Below are 16,210 nucleotides of genomic sequence, written 5' to 3'. Positions count from 1 at the left end.
TGCAGGGGTTCCAGGTGCTTATCCAGGGTTCAGTTTCCTCAGAATGAGTGTCTTTAGGATATATTATTTATTTACACATATATACAACTTGAGCCAACAATGGAGAGGCTCACAGCATTAACATCCCAATAAGGTATTGCTTCTCCCATAGCCACAGCCTTGGATTCCAGCAGAAATCAAGCATGTCTCTTCTTTACGGGCTTCAGCCTGCAGCCTGCTTATTGCTCAGCTCTCACACACCCCTCTCACCAACTGCCAGGTGAAGAAGAGGGGCTCATCCATTTGTTCTCTGGCATAGAACCACTTCATTTGTTACCTTAATGGCCCATACTTAGGGGGCCATCACCTTGCCAAAAAGCTGGCCTGGCTATTTCAGCAATTGATTCCTTGCTGAATCCAAGAATTAGAAGGGAACTCAGGCATAAAGCCTAACCCCCTGTGCCCCAAAATCACAATACTGTAGATTAGAGCCTTTTCTCTCAAACAACATAGAGTGGACAACCTAATACTAGACAGTACTGTTTCACGTGGTGTCTCACATGCTTGAACACACCTCACTACATAAACATTCCCTATACATAGAAAACTATTAGGTAAAAAGTTAGGATGGAACTCCTCTCTCTGACATCTAGCTTGAAGTGCATTCAATTATGCCAGGCCCCACCTGCAGTCTGAAGTACTACAGTCATGTAACAGGTTCACTTCCTCATCTGCTATTTGAGAGAACTAGGCTTGTGAATCAAGTGTAGGCAAACTTGTTTATATTTCTTTGTGCTTTACAACTGTTCCCTTTTCTGTGTTAACAGGGACATTCTGAAGGTCAGGATTTCTGGTCACATCACACACAAACACGTTTTTATTCCTTCACAGTATATTGCCTTACTGAATGTTCTGCAGCAACATAAGGGTTTTCCTTTCTCTTCCCCCACAGTTCCAGAATTTGTCATTTGCTTTTTATTCTTGGCTCCATCACCAGTGCCCAATGTGTCCTGAACATGACTTTGCAGCTTCATTCATTTTTAGCCTCAAGTCTTTGTGCAGATTGAAACAAACAACAAAAAACCTACAACAACCCTGAAATTAAGTTGATTTTGGAAGGGCATTGCACAGACCTAAGGGAGCACTTGTTCAATTCAAGGACTCTCCTTCTGGATAGCATTCATGCCTCAACCATTATCCTTGTGGCATTCAAAAATTCTCTCTTTCACACTCATATACACTTCTGTGTGTTTTGGGGACAGACAAAGGACACCAAAACCCTCCAGCAAAATGCCACGTGACTTCTTGCAGAGTTATACGTATAGATACAGCACAAACCCTAAGGAAATGAGAGCTTTTAGTTCACTTCCTGGACACAGCACTAATTCCAACTTCTGACCTTACCTTTTGCATGTTACAACTCCAGGGGAAATGATCTAATAAGAATAGCATGACATTCTCTCTCCCCACAGGCATATGCATTCTAATATCATGTTCATTACCACATGGAGCAGGAGACGAATGTACTCCCCTGCAACCTCAAAAACTAGCTTGTCCCTGACACAGAGTCTGGAAACAGTTTGAAGTGGTTTGAAGGAGTCCACAGATGTCTATGTGACAGCCCTGTTTTGGGAAGCTTTTAATTTTTGTTGTTGTTTTTCCTGTATTTTTGTTGGAAGCCACCCAAAATGGCTGGGGCAACCCAGTCAGATGGGCGGGATATAAGAAATAAATTATCAGTAGCATTAGTATTAGTATTATTAGTGTTCATACATGTTTCTTTTATCCCAATGCAAATTCTAGTCAAGCATGTCCTGCAGGTTGAACTGAAAAAAAAACATTAAAAGCCCTGCAAAATTTGTTTACCGAGGTGAAATTCAGATATGCTACACACCTTTCTCTGCCCACAACTTCCTTTTGCTTCTCATCAACCCACTCCCACATGGGTTTAATTTCTACATCTAGTTATTAACATTAAAAGGTGTCCTATGCACTTATTTCCAAATCATCTGGGGAGGCATAAATTGGTTCGTGTTTGTTTAACTTATTGTTCCAAAACAGTGCTTTGTACTGTATAGGGTTGGGAGATCCTGTGGTCAATATTATGAAATGGGCCCAGAGACTAGTCATACCCACACTGATTTTAAGTTCTGCTAAAGAATGAGTGTGTGGGAGAGACTTTGGACAGCCCCAAATATCTGTCACCCAAGGTCAAAGCACACCTGCATGAGTTCACTAAACATGCAGTTTCTGGTTTGTGTATAAAGTAGGGTCAGTATCACTAAATGGAGAACATAGTGAAACCCCATCTCCCACCCACCTTACTTACTAACTGTAACTTAGGGTGGGGAACCTATTTTAGCCTGAGGGCCACATGCCTTTGTGGGCAACATTCTGAGGGCCACATGCCAGTGGTGGGCAAGGGTAAGAGGCAAAAGAGCTAGGAGAAAACAATGTAAATCTTATGTTTGCAATGTAAGTTAATTTCAATACACACTCACTGTATCCTCCATCCAGTCAGGCAGAGACATCATAAGGATTCAAGGGCACATTCCATACAGGCAAAAAGACAGGGGGCAATGAAAGGTGCAGCCTAGGAAGAGGGGGTTCAAACAAGAGCCAGACGGAGATGTCACAAGGATTGCATTTGGGCCTGCCTCAGGTCTGAGGTTCCCCACCCCTGTCCTAACTTACCTCAGAAGCAAGCCAGCTGATGAAAAGTGTTCAAGTAGCAAAAGTATGGGGAAGTGGGCAGATTTTGTTCCCCTTCCCCATTATATTCAGCAATTAATGATGAGCTCTTCAACTCTGCTTTATACTGAAACCAGCAAGCACATAAATATATCTGGTTTGTCCCTCAATTCCACTACAGAAAATGTGAGCAGAGCCTCTGTCATTTATTGTCATTTCAAGGAAATCAAAGCTGTTACCCTGAAGTACTTTTTCTGTGGCAAAGTTTAAGCTAAAAACTAAGTAGGTTTGAGGTAGCAGCAATGCTGAAAACAGACACCAGGTGCTGTGAGGATTTAACTATGCTGTGGCATCACCTGAGATCTTATAAGGGCTTTGAGAAAGTAAAAAAACCATGAGGTCAGCAACTGCTAAAGCAGGGGGTGAAGAACCTGTGTTGGACTTCAACTCCCATAAGCCCCAGGCAGCATAACCAATAGTCAGGGATGATGGGAGTTGTGGTCTAACAACATCCTGAGGCCCACAGTGTAGCCACTTTAAAGGCTCAAGAGCCACAAAAGCCAAAGCAAGGCTTCTGGTGGCCAGGTAATAAGGCTTTCTGGAAAGAGTGGAGTAAAGGTAAGTGTGGATAAGCCCTTAGGGAAGGGAACAGGTGAAACTGCAGATATAAAAGACATAGAAGTTGAAGGGAAAATGGAGAGAGGAACCCTAAGTGCAAACATTGTTCATTTCCGAGTCCTGGTCCCTTGCAAAAGAGCCACCCAAAGTAACACATTAGAACAAGGGAACATTAATTTTTGGAGGTGTTTGTATCATATGGAGTGTGTGGTGCCTCCTCCCATTCTGGTTATATATTCCTTCTCTTAAAGCATAGCTGGAGTAAATAGAGTTTGCAAATGTTTGATTTAAAAATTACCAGCCTGGAAATGCTAGCAAAAGAGCCAGGCTAGGACTTGCAACATATAGAGTGAAAGCTGACAACATTAGTATGTCCATTATACAACATTAATACAGCTAATCAGTGGAACCTGATTATGATCAGAGGCTAGAAGAGCCTCACAGATCAAGGGTGGTGCCTCAGATGAACTGGGCTGGGTCAACAGGAAATAATATTTAAAAAACAAGCAAACCTTTGTCTGGCCTGCTATTGTTTATTAGCATTTCTGCCCCAAGGTTTTCAGAGCAGGGCTTTACATCAAGGATAGCTGACAAATCTAGGAAGCGCAAAGGGGAAAACAAGGAAGGAGGGAAGGGCTGAGCTTCTTGATCTCCATTCCACTCACCACCACATTCACATCCTGGTTCATATTCTTTTTCCCAGTCCTGTTTTCTTTGCTCAGCTGCTGTCTTCTCTACCCACCCACCCTCCCACTACAATGCCAAAAAAAGCTTTGCAGCTAAAGCATTGTGCATTGTGATGACAGTCCCTGAATGCATAAGAGGGTTGAGCAAAAGTACACAGTGGTTTCCAGACCACATAGATTCCCCCCATTCTTTTGTGGTAATTGTCATTGCTGTTCATTGACATCATTTATTCCTCCCCGCCCTCCACAGAAGTGATTCCATGAGAACACTTTCTGAAACTTTACTTGCACTGAAACAGTGAATCCTGAAGACAGAAAAAGCATTGACTGATGAACATGCCCCTCCAACTACAGTACAGGCATTTTCATTCAGCAATAACCAGACCAGGAAGGAGAAAGGGAAGAGAAGAGGCTTTCTACTCTACTGGCAACTTCCTATGTATAACCTTGGGGCAAACACATGTCAAATTGGTAACTGATTGATACACTGGCATGTGTAGTTCCTCTTCACAAAGCTAAGAGTCCCCCCTTGCATCTTTCCATCACCTTAGTGTAATTTTGACACACCTGCTGTGTGATTAATGAAAGCATATGGCACGAATTCCCCTCAGAGCTCACTGGGCTAATTTTGGCTGCCTTAAAGTACCCTTCTGTATGTCATTTTTCGTGGTGAGTGAATCCTGCATCACTACACGGCTGCGGCAAAAAGGTGAGATTTAATGATGACCAACACAGACCTTCATTTAGCGAGTGAGATGAAATGTGCACCACCCAGCTTGTAAGCAAAATAATGAAAGCCCCATTCTCATCAAAACAAAGTAATAACCCCATCTCATCTCTGCAACATGCTGTCAGCTATTCAAATTATTGCAATGATTGATAGGTCTGACCACCTGTCTGCCATGCATACAAGTGTTCTCATGGGGGTAGGATAGTGCTTACTGCCCCCACCTTTTTGGTGTCCAACCTACATGAGTTCCAAGGGTCTCTCTGCTCTGAGGCCTCAGTACATATAACAGAACATTCATCAACATCCTAAGCGCAATCTGCTCTTCCTTGTTTTTGTTGCAGGTTGCACGGTTGAAACCTAAAAATGTAGATCCCTGTGCTGGCAGGACTTTAGAATATATGGATGTTAAGGGGCAGCAACAAGTCAGTTTCCCATCAACAAGATGGTGCTAGAGATAAATGAGCTGCAAAAATAACTCAATCCTTATGCCAGATTAATGTACACAAAGCACTCCACTGCCACCACCTTCCCTGCCCATCCCCGGACCCATAAACTTTACAGGAGAAGTGGGGTGGAAGCCGATGTGAACGTTGTCATTTGTCCATGAGGGGTGTCTAGAAGCGTAGTTCTAGTCCAGGCACCCCCAAACTCGGCCCTCCAGATGTTTTGGGACGACAGTTCCCATCATCCCTGACCACTGGTCCTGTTAGCTAGGGATGATGGGAGTTGTAGTACCAAAACATCTGGAGGGCCGAGTTTGGGGGTGCCTGTTCTAGTCCCTTGTCTGTGTGACGAACGGATGCTTGGAGTGTCCATGCTACCACCTCTGCCACTGTTGCCTGTCCTTCTGCCCAGGTAAGGTTTGTGCTGGGCTTGGGCAGGAAAAGATGGTCAGTGCTGGAGGAGGAGAAGGGTGTTTGAGGGTTGGGTCATGCAGTCCTTATTCATAATCTGTTAGTGGGCAACATCAAGCGGGGCCTTGCCCCACCTGACCTACTTATGAGGAAACAAACAAAGGTGTTCAATTTTGTAAACACCCTTATTCAAGTCCACACAACATCCTTTGTTTGCACAAGGCTATAAATCCTTCTAATGAGGGTGAAAGAGGAGAGCGCAAAATATGGTCTGAAGCTCAACATCAAAAAAACTAAGATCATGGCCACTGGTCCCATCACCTCCTGGCAAATAGAAGGGGAAGAAATGGAGGCAGTGAGAGATTTCACTTTCTTGGGTTCCATGATCACTGCAGATGGTGACAGCAGTCACGAAATCAGAAGACGCCTGCTTCTTGGGAGAAAAGCAATGACAAACCTAGACAGCATCTTAAAAAGCAAAGACATCACCTTGCCGACAAAGGTCCGTATAGTTAAAGCTATGGTTTTCCCAGTAGTAATGTACGGAAGTGAGAGCTGGACCATCAAGAAGGCTGATCGCCGTAGAATTGATGCTTTTGAATTATGGTGCTGGAGGAGACTCTTGAGAGTCCCGTGGAATGCAAGAAGATCAAACCTATCCATTCTCAAAGAAATCAGCCCTGAGTACTCACTAGAAGGACAGATCCTGAAGTTGAGGCTCCAGTACTTTGGCCACCTCATGAGAAGAGAAGACTCCCTAGAAAAGACCCTGATGTTGGGAAAGATGGAGGGCACAAGGAGAAGGGGACGACAGAGGATGAGATGGTTGGACAGTGTTCTTGAAGCTACTAACATGAGTTTGGCCAAACTGCGAGAGGCAGTGAAGGATAGGCGTGCCTGGCGTACTCTGGTCCATGGGGTCACGAAGAGTCGGACACGACTGAACGACTGAACAACAACAACATAAATCCTTCACAAATACCTAAACTCCAGCTTTGCCTTTAAGTTATCCCCTCTTGCCCCTCTCTTTGAGATGCCTTCAATTGCCCCAAGACAGTAGCATCCTGAAGGCATTCAAATAACGAACAAGGGGGGGGGGGGGTTTATGCAGTCCTCTCAGGAGCCACCTATGCTCCTGCACCCAGAGCCTGACAAGACTGGAACCACAAGGGGGCAACACACTCTGAAAGACAGACCTTAGTACTCGTACATTTTGGCTCCCAAATGCCAAAAACCTGGAAGTGTTGGGGTTTTCGAACATTTTTCAGAAGCCAAATGTCTGACAGGGCTCCCGCTTGAGTGTAAGAAGCTACTGCAGCCACCTTGGTTTTCAAATGTTATGGAGGGCGGGGGAGCGCACATCCATACGCGTGCGCATATGCTATTTCTGGCGCACGTCCAGGTTGAAGCACAGGAAGTAGCTTGTGCGCATGTGCACAAGCCTCCTCCGACCTAGATGTGCATCGGAAATAATGCTTGCGTATGCGCACAAGCTATTTCCAGTGCTCCTCCGACCCGGAAGTGGGCAGCCACGCAGCGCAGCGCCGGTAAGAGCAGGCAGCAGGCGGCGGCGGCGGTTGCCGGGGGCCAGATAAACAAGTCCCTCGGGCCTTATCTGGCCCACGGACCTTAGTTTGGGGACCCCTGCACTAACAAAGATGTGGATAAGGGCCCTTCTGAGCTCCAGGCAGAGGTGAGGCATGATAGTTACTGATGCAATAGCTCTGTGAAGACGTTTCCCTTGCTGAACCCAGTTGAGGCCTTCTTCTTCCGAACCTGCTCCCAGCACTCCCTGCAGGGGCGTTCTTAGCCCCTTGGCTGCCGGGGGCGGGAAGCCAAGAGGCACCCCTGGGGGCGGGGCATTGTGGTGCATGCGTACGTCATGACGCACGCGACGCCCCGCTCCTGGGGTGCCGGGCGGCGGATTCGGGAGACTCCTGAAGCCTCCACCCGGCAGCAGCACCCCTTCGTGCCGCGGCTGCTCGTGCCTGCATGAGCAGCCGCTGCACGAAGGGGTGCTGGGAGGCGGATTCGGGAGTCCTTGCGGGCTGCAAAGACTCCCGAATCCGCCGCCCGGACTCCCTTGGCGGAGTGCATGTCGGGGCAGGGAGAGGGACGGCCCCTCTCCAAGCCCCGGCTCCGCAAACCAGCCAGCAGCGGAGCTCGGCAAAGAGGCAAGGGGCGGGCCAGCCAGGAGGGGGTGGCACCCCACCTTGCTGGCCTGCCCCTTGCCTCCATGCCGAGCTGCGCCGCTGGAAGGGGGGGCTATTTTCGGTGCTGCTGGGGCGGAGCCGCAGGGGCGGCCAGTGAGGGGGGGGTGACTTTAAAAAAGTTTTTTAAAAGCCCAGTGGGCGGGGCCGCCCACCGGTGTGTCACCCCCAGCAGGGGTGCTGCCCGGCCCCCCCCCGCCCCCACCACCCCTCTCCTGCGACGCCCCTGACTCCCTGGACCACTCCCTGGCTTGTCCCACACTCCTTGCTCAGAACCTGAGACTCCTTGCTCTGTCAGTATCTGTTCCTGCTGCTTCCCACACCACTCAGAATTTCACAGCTAGAAGTATCCCTGCATTTGATTTATGCAGATTCCTTTGAAGGTCTGCATAGAGTTAGTGCACTTTCCCCCCAAACTTTCTGGTTATATGAATTGGACCAAACAGACATATAATTGTATGTATGTAGGCCCTGTGTACGCTTTCAGATAAACATATATGAGTTGGGTGTGGGGCTTACCACTGTGGTACCCATCACAGGTTCAGTATACACCGATGGAAAGTTTTAAAAAGCAATTTAGGCTTTTTTACTCATTCCTTAGCATCATTAACAGAGGGAATAAAAATTTCAGAAAAGATTTGTGGGCCTTTCCTGTGTTTTATGGCCATCTCAGCAGTTATTTTAAAACAACATTTCAGGTTCCAGGTCTTCCAGGTGACCACAAAAAAGAGCTAGAACTGAATATGTATATACACTATTAACTTTGGATCCAACCTTGTGTGCTCTTGGAGTAAATCCCATTGGTAACAATGGCCAATTAAAAGATGTTTGAATGGCTACAAAAACAAAAGGACTGTGCCTCCAGTTTGTGCTTGCTGTTTTTCTGCTGGTGGGCTGAAGCGAGGGTTGAAAATATCCTAATTTTCTACTCATTCACTTGAGCTAAGAAGCTGCCTACTGACTGATTTGGCTTCAATTGTATTACAACACATGAATTACATAGAGTTACCTGAAGGGTCTTCAAAAGGAATGCTATAAATGAAGCTTCCTGGGGGGTGTTCAGCTGCTCGGCGGTACCAAAGTGGGAAGTGATCCATGGTGAAGATGCTCTCTTTATCTTCACGGGTCAAGAACTTCCTGGAAGAAGAAAAGCAAAGCGTCTCTTTCTTTCCTCATCTGAAAGGCCTACTATTGTACTTCAGAATGTTCTTCAAAGCATTATGAACATATTTAAAAAAATAAATTTTATCCAGTTCTCATCTTCCACAGCCCATTAAACTGCATCAAATGCAGCTGTTTTTAACCAAATAAAAACCAGCAGGCCAGCAGCAAAAGCAAGAAGGCTGGCAGAGCAAGCAAGCAAGAGGACAGGTAGGTGATGCAAGTGCGCCTTCCTATGTCCTCCCTGTCATTGCTGCTGCCACCACCACCACCACCCACCCACCTGCCAGCTTGCTTGTTTGCTTGCATGCATGCACAACAGGGCCAAGGAAGCCCAGGGTCCGAGTGAGTGAGTGAGTGGGGTTGAGGGTTGTCAAGGGGATAGGTGGGGTTAGTGAGCAATGCAGCAGTCGTGTGTGTGTGTGTGTGTGTGTGTGTGTGTGTGTCCTTCCTTTGAGAAGTGGGGTCAAACAAACGTTGGCAACAGTGAACAAAGTGAACTAAATTTCTGTATCAGTCTTCAACAACTCCACATTCCTGGTAGTGCTGAAGGAAGACAGAATGTGAATTGTCATGTTTAGGGAAGTTTTTAATACAGTGGTGCCTCGCTAGACGAAAATAATTCGTTCTGCAAGTGTCTTCGTAGAGCAATTTTTTCGTCTTGCGAAGCACCAATGCAAACCGCTAGTTTTCGCTTAAAAAAAAAATTCATCTTGCGAGGCAGCCCCATTGACTTTTTCGTCTTGCAGGGCAGCCTTCCGCTAGCGAATGCCGTTCGTCTAGCGAGTTTTTCATCTAGCGAGGCATTTGTCTAGCGGGGCACCACTGTATTTAATTCTGTATTGTTTTTAACACTTGATTGGGAGCCGCCCAGAGTGGCTGGGGAAACGCAGCCAGATGGGCGGGGTATAAATAATAATAAATTATCATCATCATCATCATCATGTGCTGTTTCAGAGTCCTTCTTCCTTTAATTTAGTGACAAAATAAATGTTTTTATTCTTACAGCTTTTGGAATCAATGCTACCCACAACTGGAATCACCAAGGAAACAGAGAAACCATGCACTTTAGGCAATACAAAGGAGTCAAAATGACCCTGCAAAATGCTGTTAAAAGTTATTAGTTACTTGTTATACCTACAGGTGAGTTTAGCCTAGGACCTGTCCTCTTCATTTTGTGCAAGCAATTGAAATTACAAAACATGTCTAATTTAGGCCCTTTCATTTTAATTGATAATAGACAAATCACTCACACCCCTTTATTGTACATTACCACAAATTGCATTGAGGTAAATAGAATTCTACAGATTAAAAAACACTTTACAAACCTGAAGGAGGGGAGTTGTTGTTGTTCTTGAAATAAAGCAAAACTATTTATTCCCCCCACACACCCATTCCTATTATTTTGTGCTAAACTCACCAATTCAACCTTTAGGGTTACTGAGACCCCAACTGCATCTGCCAGAGTTTGTAAGCAACCTATACCCCCACTTCAGCAAGTGGCCAGATTTAATGGCAACTTTCAGTCAATATCTTTGCAAAATGTGTTGTTAAAGGTTGCTCTCAACACTTCCAGGACACAGTGTCACTGTCCTCCTTCAAAATAATCAATATAGCCCTCAGATTTTATTACCTGCTTCAATGCTGAACTACCAATGTGAGAAACAAGGTTGCTTTGTGCACAGCCTGTGTAATAAGCTTACCAATACTCTCCCCAATGCTTTGTGCCATATGAGAACATAACAGTGGGTGAATTACTAGCACCTTTCAAACGAAGATCCCCAATGAGAAAGTATATGCCTTCCAAACTCACTAACTGGAATATAATTCTGGCTGTGCTGCCAGTGGCGGAGCTTCATGCTCCGGCACCAGGGGGCGGAGAGTAGGCAGGGGCGTGGCTGGCGCGCATCCTGGGGGCGTGGCGTCCAGCGTGTGTATGGGGGGCAGCCGCGATGGCACCCTGCCGGGATCGTGCTGCCGGGGGCAGTGCGCTCCCCCCACACTCCTCTTCCTCCGCCAGTGTGTGCTGCAATGGGCACAACAGGGTCAGAAGAACTACACCCAGTTCATTCAACCAAGTCTCAGCAATACATGCCCGGTTGGCTCCCTCATCCTTGATCAAACCATGAATGAACATAGTATTATTATGCACCAACCTGGCATTAAGTAACAGCACCACCTGGTCAGATGGCTTGGCAAGAGAGCAACCAGATAGAAGGCCATAAGAGGAGATGGCCTGCAAACATCCACATCCTCTTCTTCACATATGACTTGCCCTCTACCCAGTGCTGTATCTCCCACTGACCATAATCACAGGGATATAGGGGGACCCTTATTATATTTTCCTCTATTCTGTCCACTCAAACATCCTGCATGCTTCCGTTTTTCTTATTCTGTTGGCTGATCTCCCCACCTCTTTTAATTCTCAAATTGTTTTTAAAATATCCTACATACGGTCTCTAATTCATAGGGTTAGCTGACGACTCTGTTCAGTGGAGCCACTTCCCTACAAACCTTTACATATGGTAAGAGGCCCATTGCTGTCCTCTCCCTTCCTTGGGTCCATTCGACTAACATGAGGTGTGATATTGCAGATGATGAACTGAAACAGGGATTTCCACTTCCACGGTTTAGTCTCTTAAGGGTAATGGACCCATCTCAGTGGTAGAGCATCGGCTCTGCGAGCACAAGGTCCCAGGTTCAATCCCTGGCATCTCCAGGAAGATGTGGGAATGTCCTCTGACTGGAAACCCTGCCAGTCAGTACAGTCAGTACTGAGCTAGATGGAGCAATCATCTGACTCAGTATAAGGCAGCTTCCTATGTTCCTAATGCTTTTGCCCTATGCACAGTTACCTGGGAATAAGCCTCCCTTGAACAACATGTGGTTATTTCTGGATAAACATGCATAGGATTGCCCTGTTAGCCTTTTATGCTACACTAGCTCCTATTCATCTTCTGTTACTGTTTTCACCACACTGCCTTCCCTTCCACCCCCAGAAACAGCATGCCTAATGAACCACTGCAACTATAACAGCAGCAGCTACAGGGTGAAACAAACCACATCCACGATGTATGTCATGTCTTGCTTTAAAGGACCCTGAAGCATTAAAAACAAACAAACAAACAAACAAACAAACTGTATACTGTACACCGGTACAAGTGTGACTTTATCACCCATTACAGAACCACTGCAGAGAGGGACAGAGCTATTCTTTTATAGCTCACAGCTACACTATGCAAACACTTTAGGACATAAAATAAACTGTGCCTACCTGGGGAGATTTAGAGAGGGACACGTTAAGCTCTCAAGCAGGTCTTTGGCTGTGTAAAAAGGTTTGTTTCCACATTTCCCCCATAAAGAGCCCTCTGCTATTTTAAAAACACACAAAGCAATCAAGAAAGGAGATCAGAACAAAATGTCCAAAACATTTTGCTTCAGTAAAATGCTGATATGTGAACATATAGCAGGAACTCTTTTATCGAAAACTGAGTTGCAAAAGCTGTTGGGTATCCAGGATACTAATGTTTATTCTATGCATTGAACTTCCAATTATCTGTACCTCCGGCTGTCTGAAGGTTCCTCCAGATGACCTGTTTATTGAGCATTCATCCTGATTTGCTTGCACAAAGCTTACACAAAGGTTAAACTATGTTCAGTCTTTATTGAGCATTTGTTATGAAGAGGTCGTAGGACAATTAGCATTCATTTTGAATTCATTCTGATTTGTATCCATTGTCATTCTATATATTTCCATTAATATTTCATTTATCCCACACACTTCAGTGCATTTTCCCCATTGCAAAAAAGTAATTTTATTAAAAAGTAGATTTGTTGCACCATTGCATCAGAGCACTTTAATTGCAAAACCTAAATCTCCAGTATGCACTTAAATCTCTCTTACAAAATACTGACAGTGATTTGTATGCTTGTAAGCCCTTGAAAATATAAGGACTTAAATGCTAAGCATGTATATTTGAGGACGGGATTCCACATTTAGGACAGCACAATAGAAAAGGTCCTGTCTCTGATAGCCAACCCACCTAGCTTCTGAAAGTAGGGAACCCTGAGAAGGGCTTCAGCTGTAATCAGGAAACAGTATTTCATGGAAGAGGTCTTTCTCATCACCTGTTACCAGATCCTTTTAAAAAAAAAAGTGGTGATGCCAAAGAATAAACCTGGGACCTTCTGAATGCAAAGTGTGTGTTCTATTACTGAGTTTTGATCTGATTCTCTGATCCCAGGCCTTTTAGGAGTTCACACACACACACACCCCAAGATTGGATGGCCTACATGGAACATCATCTCAGTTTCAGATGGTGCAATTAACTCAAGCTTGACAAGTACAATGATTATTGCACCAACTTGGGAGCCTTAGAAGAAGAGCATGCTTAATAGGACAAAACTAATACAGTTTCAGTCTTTCAATTCACAGTACCAAGCACCTGATATTTCTTTGAGTGTAACCTGTTTCCAGAATGAACAGAAATCAGACGTTAATGATTCTGTAAGACTCACTATGCTTTTCCATGCGGGATCAGATTATACAATGGATCCTTATTAAACATCACATTAGCAAATATCTTACTAGGCAGTGTGGGGCACATTAAACTTTGGCCCAAAGGAGGTGGTAGTATCAAGAGTGCCTCCCTGTGACTCATGTGCAACGTATTTTAAAGATAAAATTGCTTACATCTGCTGGGCCCTTGACTCCACTATTAGATGAGTCCCAAGAGGAGTCCAAAACACTGTCCAGTGCTGCTGTGTTGGATGAGTTAATAAGGCTGTGGGCAAAGTGCTTGGTTTGGTGTGGGACACCACCAGTATTCTTGCCCCTCATAGAGAATAAAAAGTAACAGGAAGGGACAGCTGGCTGGGCTAGGGAGGCTGGGCTAGGATTACTGCCTCCTTGAGAGAGAGAGAGAGAGAGAGAGAGAGAGAGAGAGAGAGAGGTCCCTGCCTGCTAAAAGGAAGCAGTGGTAGGTCTTAGGAAACCCTTCCTGGATTCAGAAAACCTAAGTAATTACTACCAGACAGTAATTTCCTCTTCTTGGACAAGGTTCTTGGGTGGCTGCAAGACAGATCCAGGCTCTCTTGAATGACCTGCATGAACTCTGTTGGGAGAGACAGGGAGAGTGTGTCCCTGTTAATTCTCTTTGAATTCACAGCGGCTTTTGATACCATAGACCAGTGTTTCTCAACCTTGGGTCCCCAGATGTTATTGGACTACAACTCCCATCATCCATAGTTAGCAGGACCAGTGGTCATGGATGATGGGAGTTGTAGTCCAACAACACCTGGGGACCCAAGGTTGAGAAACACTGCCATAGACCATGGTATTCTTCTGGAGCAGCTGACGTGGGCAGCTCCACTTGCGATGGTTCCAGTCCTACTTGGATGATTATTTTCAGAGGGTGGTGTTTGGGGAATATTGTTTGGTCCTGTGCAGCCTTTAGTGCAGAGTTCACCAAGGTTCAAGGTTCACTTCTACATGAAACCACTGAGTGGGATTATCCAGAATTTTGCAGTATGATAGCTATTTCTGTCTGAGGACTATCAACACAGCAAATTTCCCTAATCCAAAAAACCAAACCAGCATGTAGGCAGTTGTAAACACTGGGATCCAATGTGGTGCAGGGCAGGCTGAAGTTTGGGTAGAGTCTGCTGCATATGGGATACACATGGGATGCACATGAGTTTCCACATTATTAGATGTGGTCCGTTGTTCTCTGCCTACTGCTGGTGCAGTAATTCTGATTTCTGCATTTAGATTTTGCCCATCCAGCAACAGCCCAAGCAAGCGAATTAGACTAAAAGCAAAGGTTTTTTGGAAAATAGTAAACCTAGCAAAAACAAAACAAAACAAAACAAAACCAACCACTGCATATATCTCATGTGGTACTAGGCCTCAGTCTACCAGAATCTAAGCTCCATGGGCTGAAAGTCCAGCTTGTAATACTTTTCCCCCACCAGGTGGAGCTGTTGTCCACACCACGTGCAATGTGTAAAGGGTAAGAATGCAGACAAGTTTTTTCAGTTCAACAGGGCTGAATTGGAGTTAAGCCTGACACACAGAGACAAAATCAAAGTGTGGAGGTTGCATCAAGGGCTGCTTTGCGGAGCATGCTCCACTGTACAAGACGTTTGTAAATTCTTGCAGTATAGATGTGTAGATTTTTCGCCGCACCATTGGTAACCATTGCCCAAAAGCAAGCCATTGAAATGGGAGCAGTGGAAACTCCTTGTATCCACCTGGCAAATAGATAAATGCAAACTGATTGCCACAATGGAGTACCCTCCAAGCCCACTATCCTCCATTCCGAGTGGCGAGCACGCTGCTTATTCGGGTTCCATTCATCTACACATATACATGCCCTAGAGAGATAACAACATAATTAATCACCCTGCTAGATCAGACCAATAGCCCATCTAGACCAGCTTCCTGCTCTAACAGATGCCTACAAGCAGGACCTTAGTGTAATAGCACTTTCCTCCTGTGGGTTCCAGGAAATGGTTTTCAGAAGCATACTGCCACGGACCATGCAGGCAGAGCATAACCATCCTGGCTAATTGCCATTTATAGCCTTAGCCTCCATGAATATGTCTAGATAAAGTCTAATCCTCATTTCAAATCATCCACGTGGCTGGCCATCACTGCCCACCTCCAGTGGGATTGAATTCTATAGGTTAACTATGTGCTGTGTCTTCCCACATTCAGCTTCAATGGATGGCTTTGAGTTCTAGTGTTATGAAAGGGAGAAAAAGTGTTCTCTGTCCACTTTCTCTGAAACATGCATAATTTTATACACTTCTATCCTGTTGCCTCTTACTCACCATTTCTCTAAACTAAAAAACTCCAAGTGTTGTACTTTTTGCTCATAGAGATGTGCATTGCTGCCACATATGTGCCTCCTGAACAGGTTCTCTCTTCTGATTAAAAAAAAAAAAATGTACAGTATCAGGATATTGAGCAAGGCCACTAAATTCCATGTTCATAAATTTAGAAGAATAAAGGCACTGCAAAGAGGGACATCTCCTGTCCCAGCCAGGATGTCTGGTCATTTCATGTGAGAGCAGCTGTAGCAATATCTGTTACCCGAGGCATCCGGTTACTAACAACTACACCATGCATGTACTAACAGATATTGCCACAAGCAAGTGGAAGGGATCTGGTTATGAGAGTATCATAGCAGCAGCAGGTGTCACATGTTAGCTCAGGAAGGTACTCCAGACAATGGATGTAGCAAGAACACACTGAGAGGCTACACTGTGCATCCTTTC

At 45.3% G+C, this 16,210-nt stretch overlaps 1 protein-coding gene across 1 annotated transcript in view; it reads right to left on the bottom strand.

The window, feature by feature from the left end:
* CACNA2D4 (calcium voltage-gated channel auxiliary subunit alpha2delta 4) overlaps positions 1 to 16,210 on the bottom strand; it is a 172,816-nt gene that overhangs the window by 84,481 nt on the left and 72,125 nt on the right. Inside the window, exon 26 of the mRNA XM_033162586.1 lies at positions 8,778 to 8,905. Coding sequence (XP_033018477.1) covers positions 8,778 to 8,905 — 128 coding nt within the window. The remainder of the gene's footprint in view (positions 1 to 8,777; positions 8,906 to 16,210) is intronic.

The sequence above is a fragment of the Lacerta agilis genome, chromosome 10 (assembly GCF_009819535.1).
Source record: "Lacerta agilis isolate rLacAgi1 chromosome 10, rLacAgi1.pri, whole genome shotgun sequence".
Classification (NCBI taxonomy): domain Eukaryota; kingdom Metazoa; phylum Chordata; class Lepidosauria; order Squamata; family Lacertidae; genus Lacerta; species Lacerta agilis.
The sequence above is the reverse complement of the archived record's forward strand: the minus strand, read 5'-3'. Positions and strand labels throughout refer to the sequence as shown.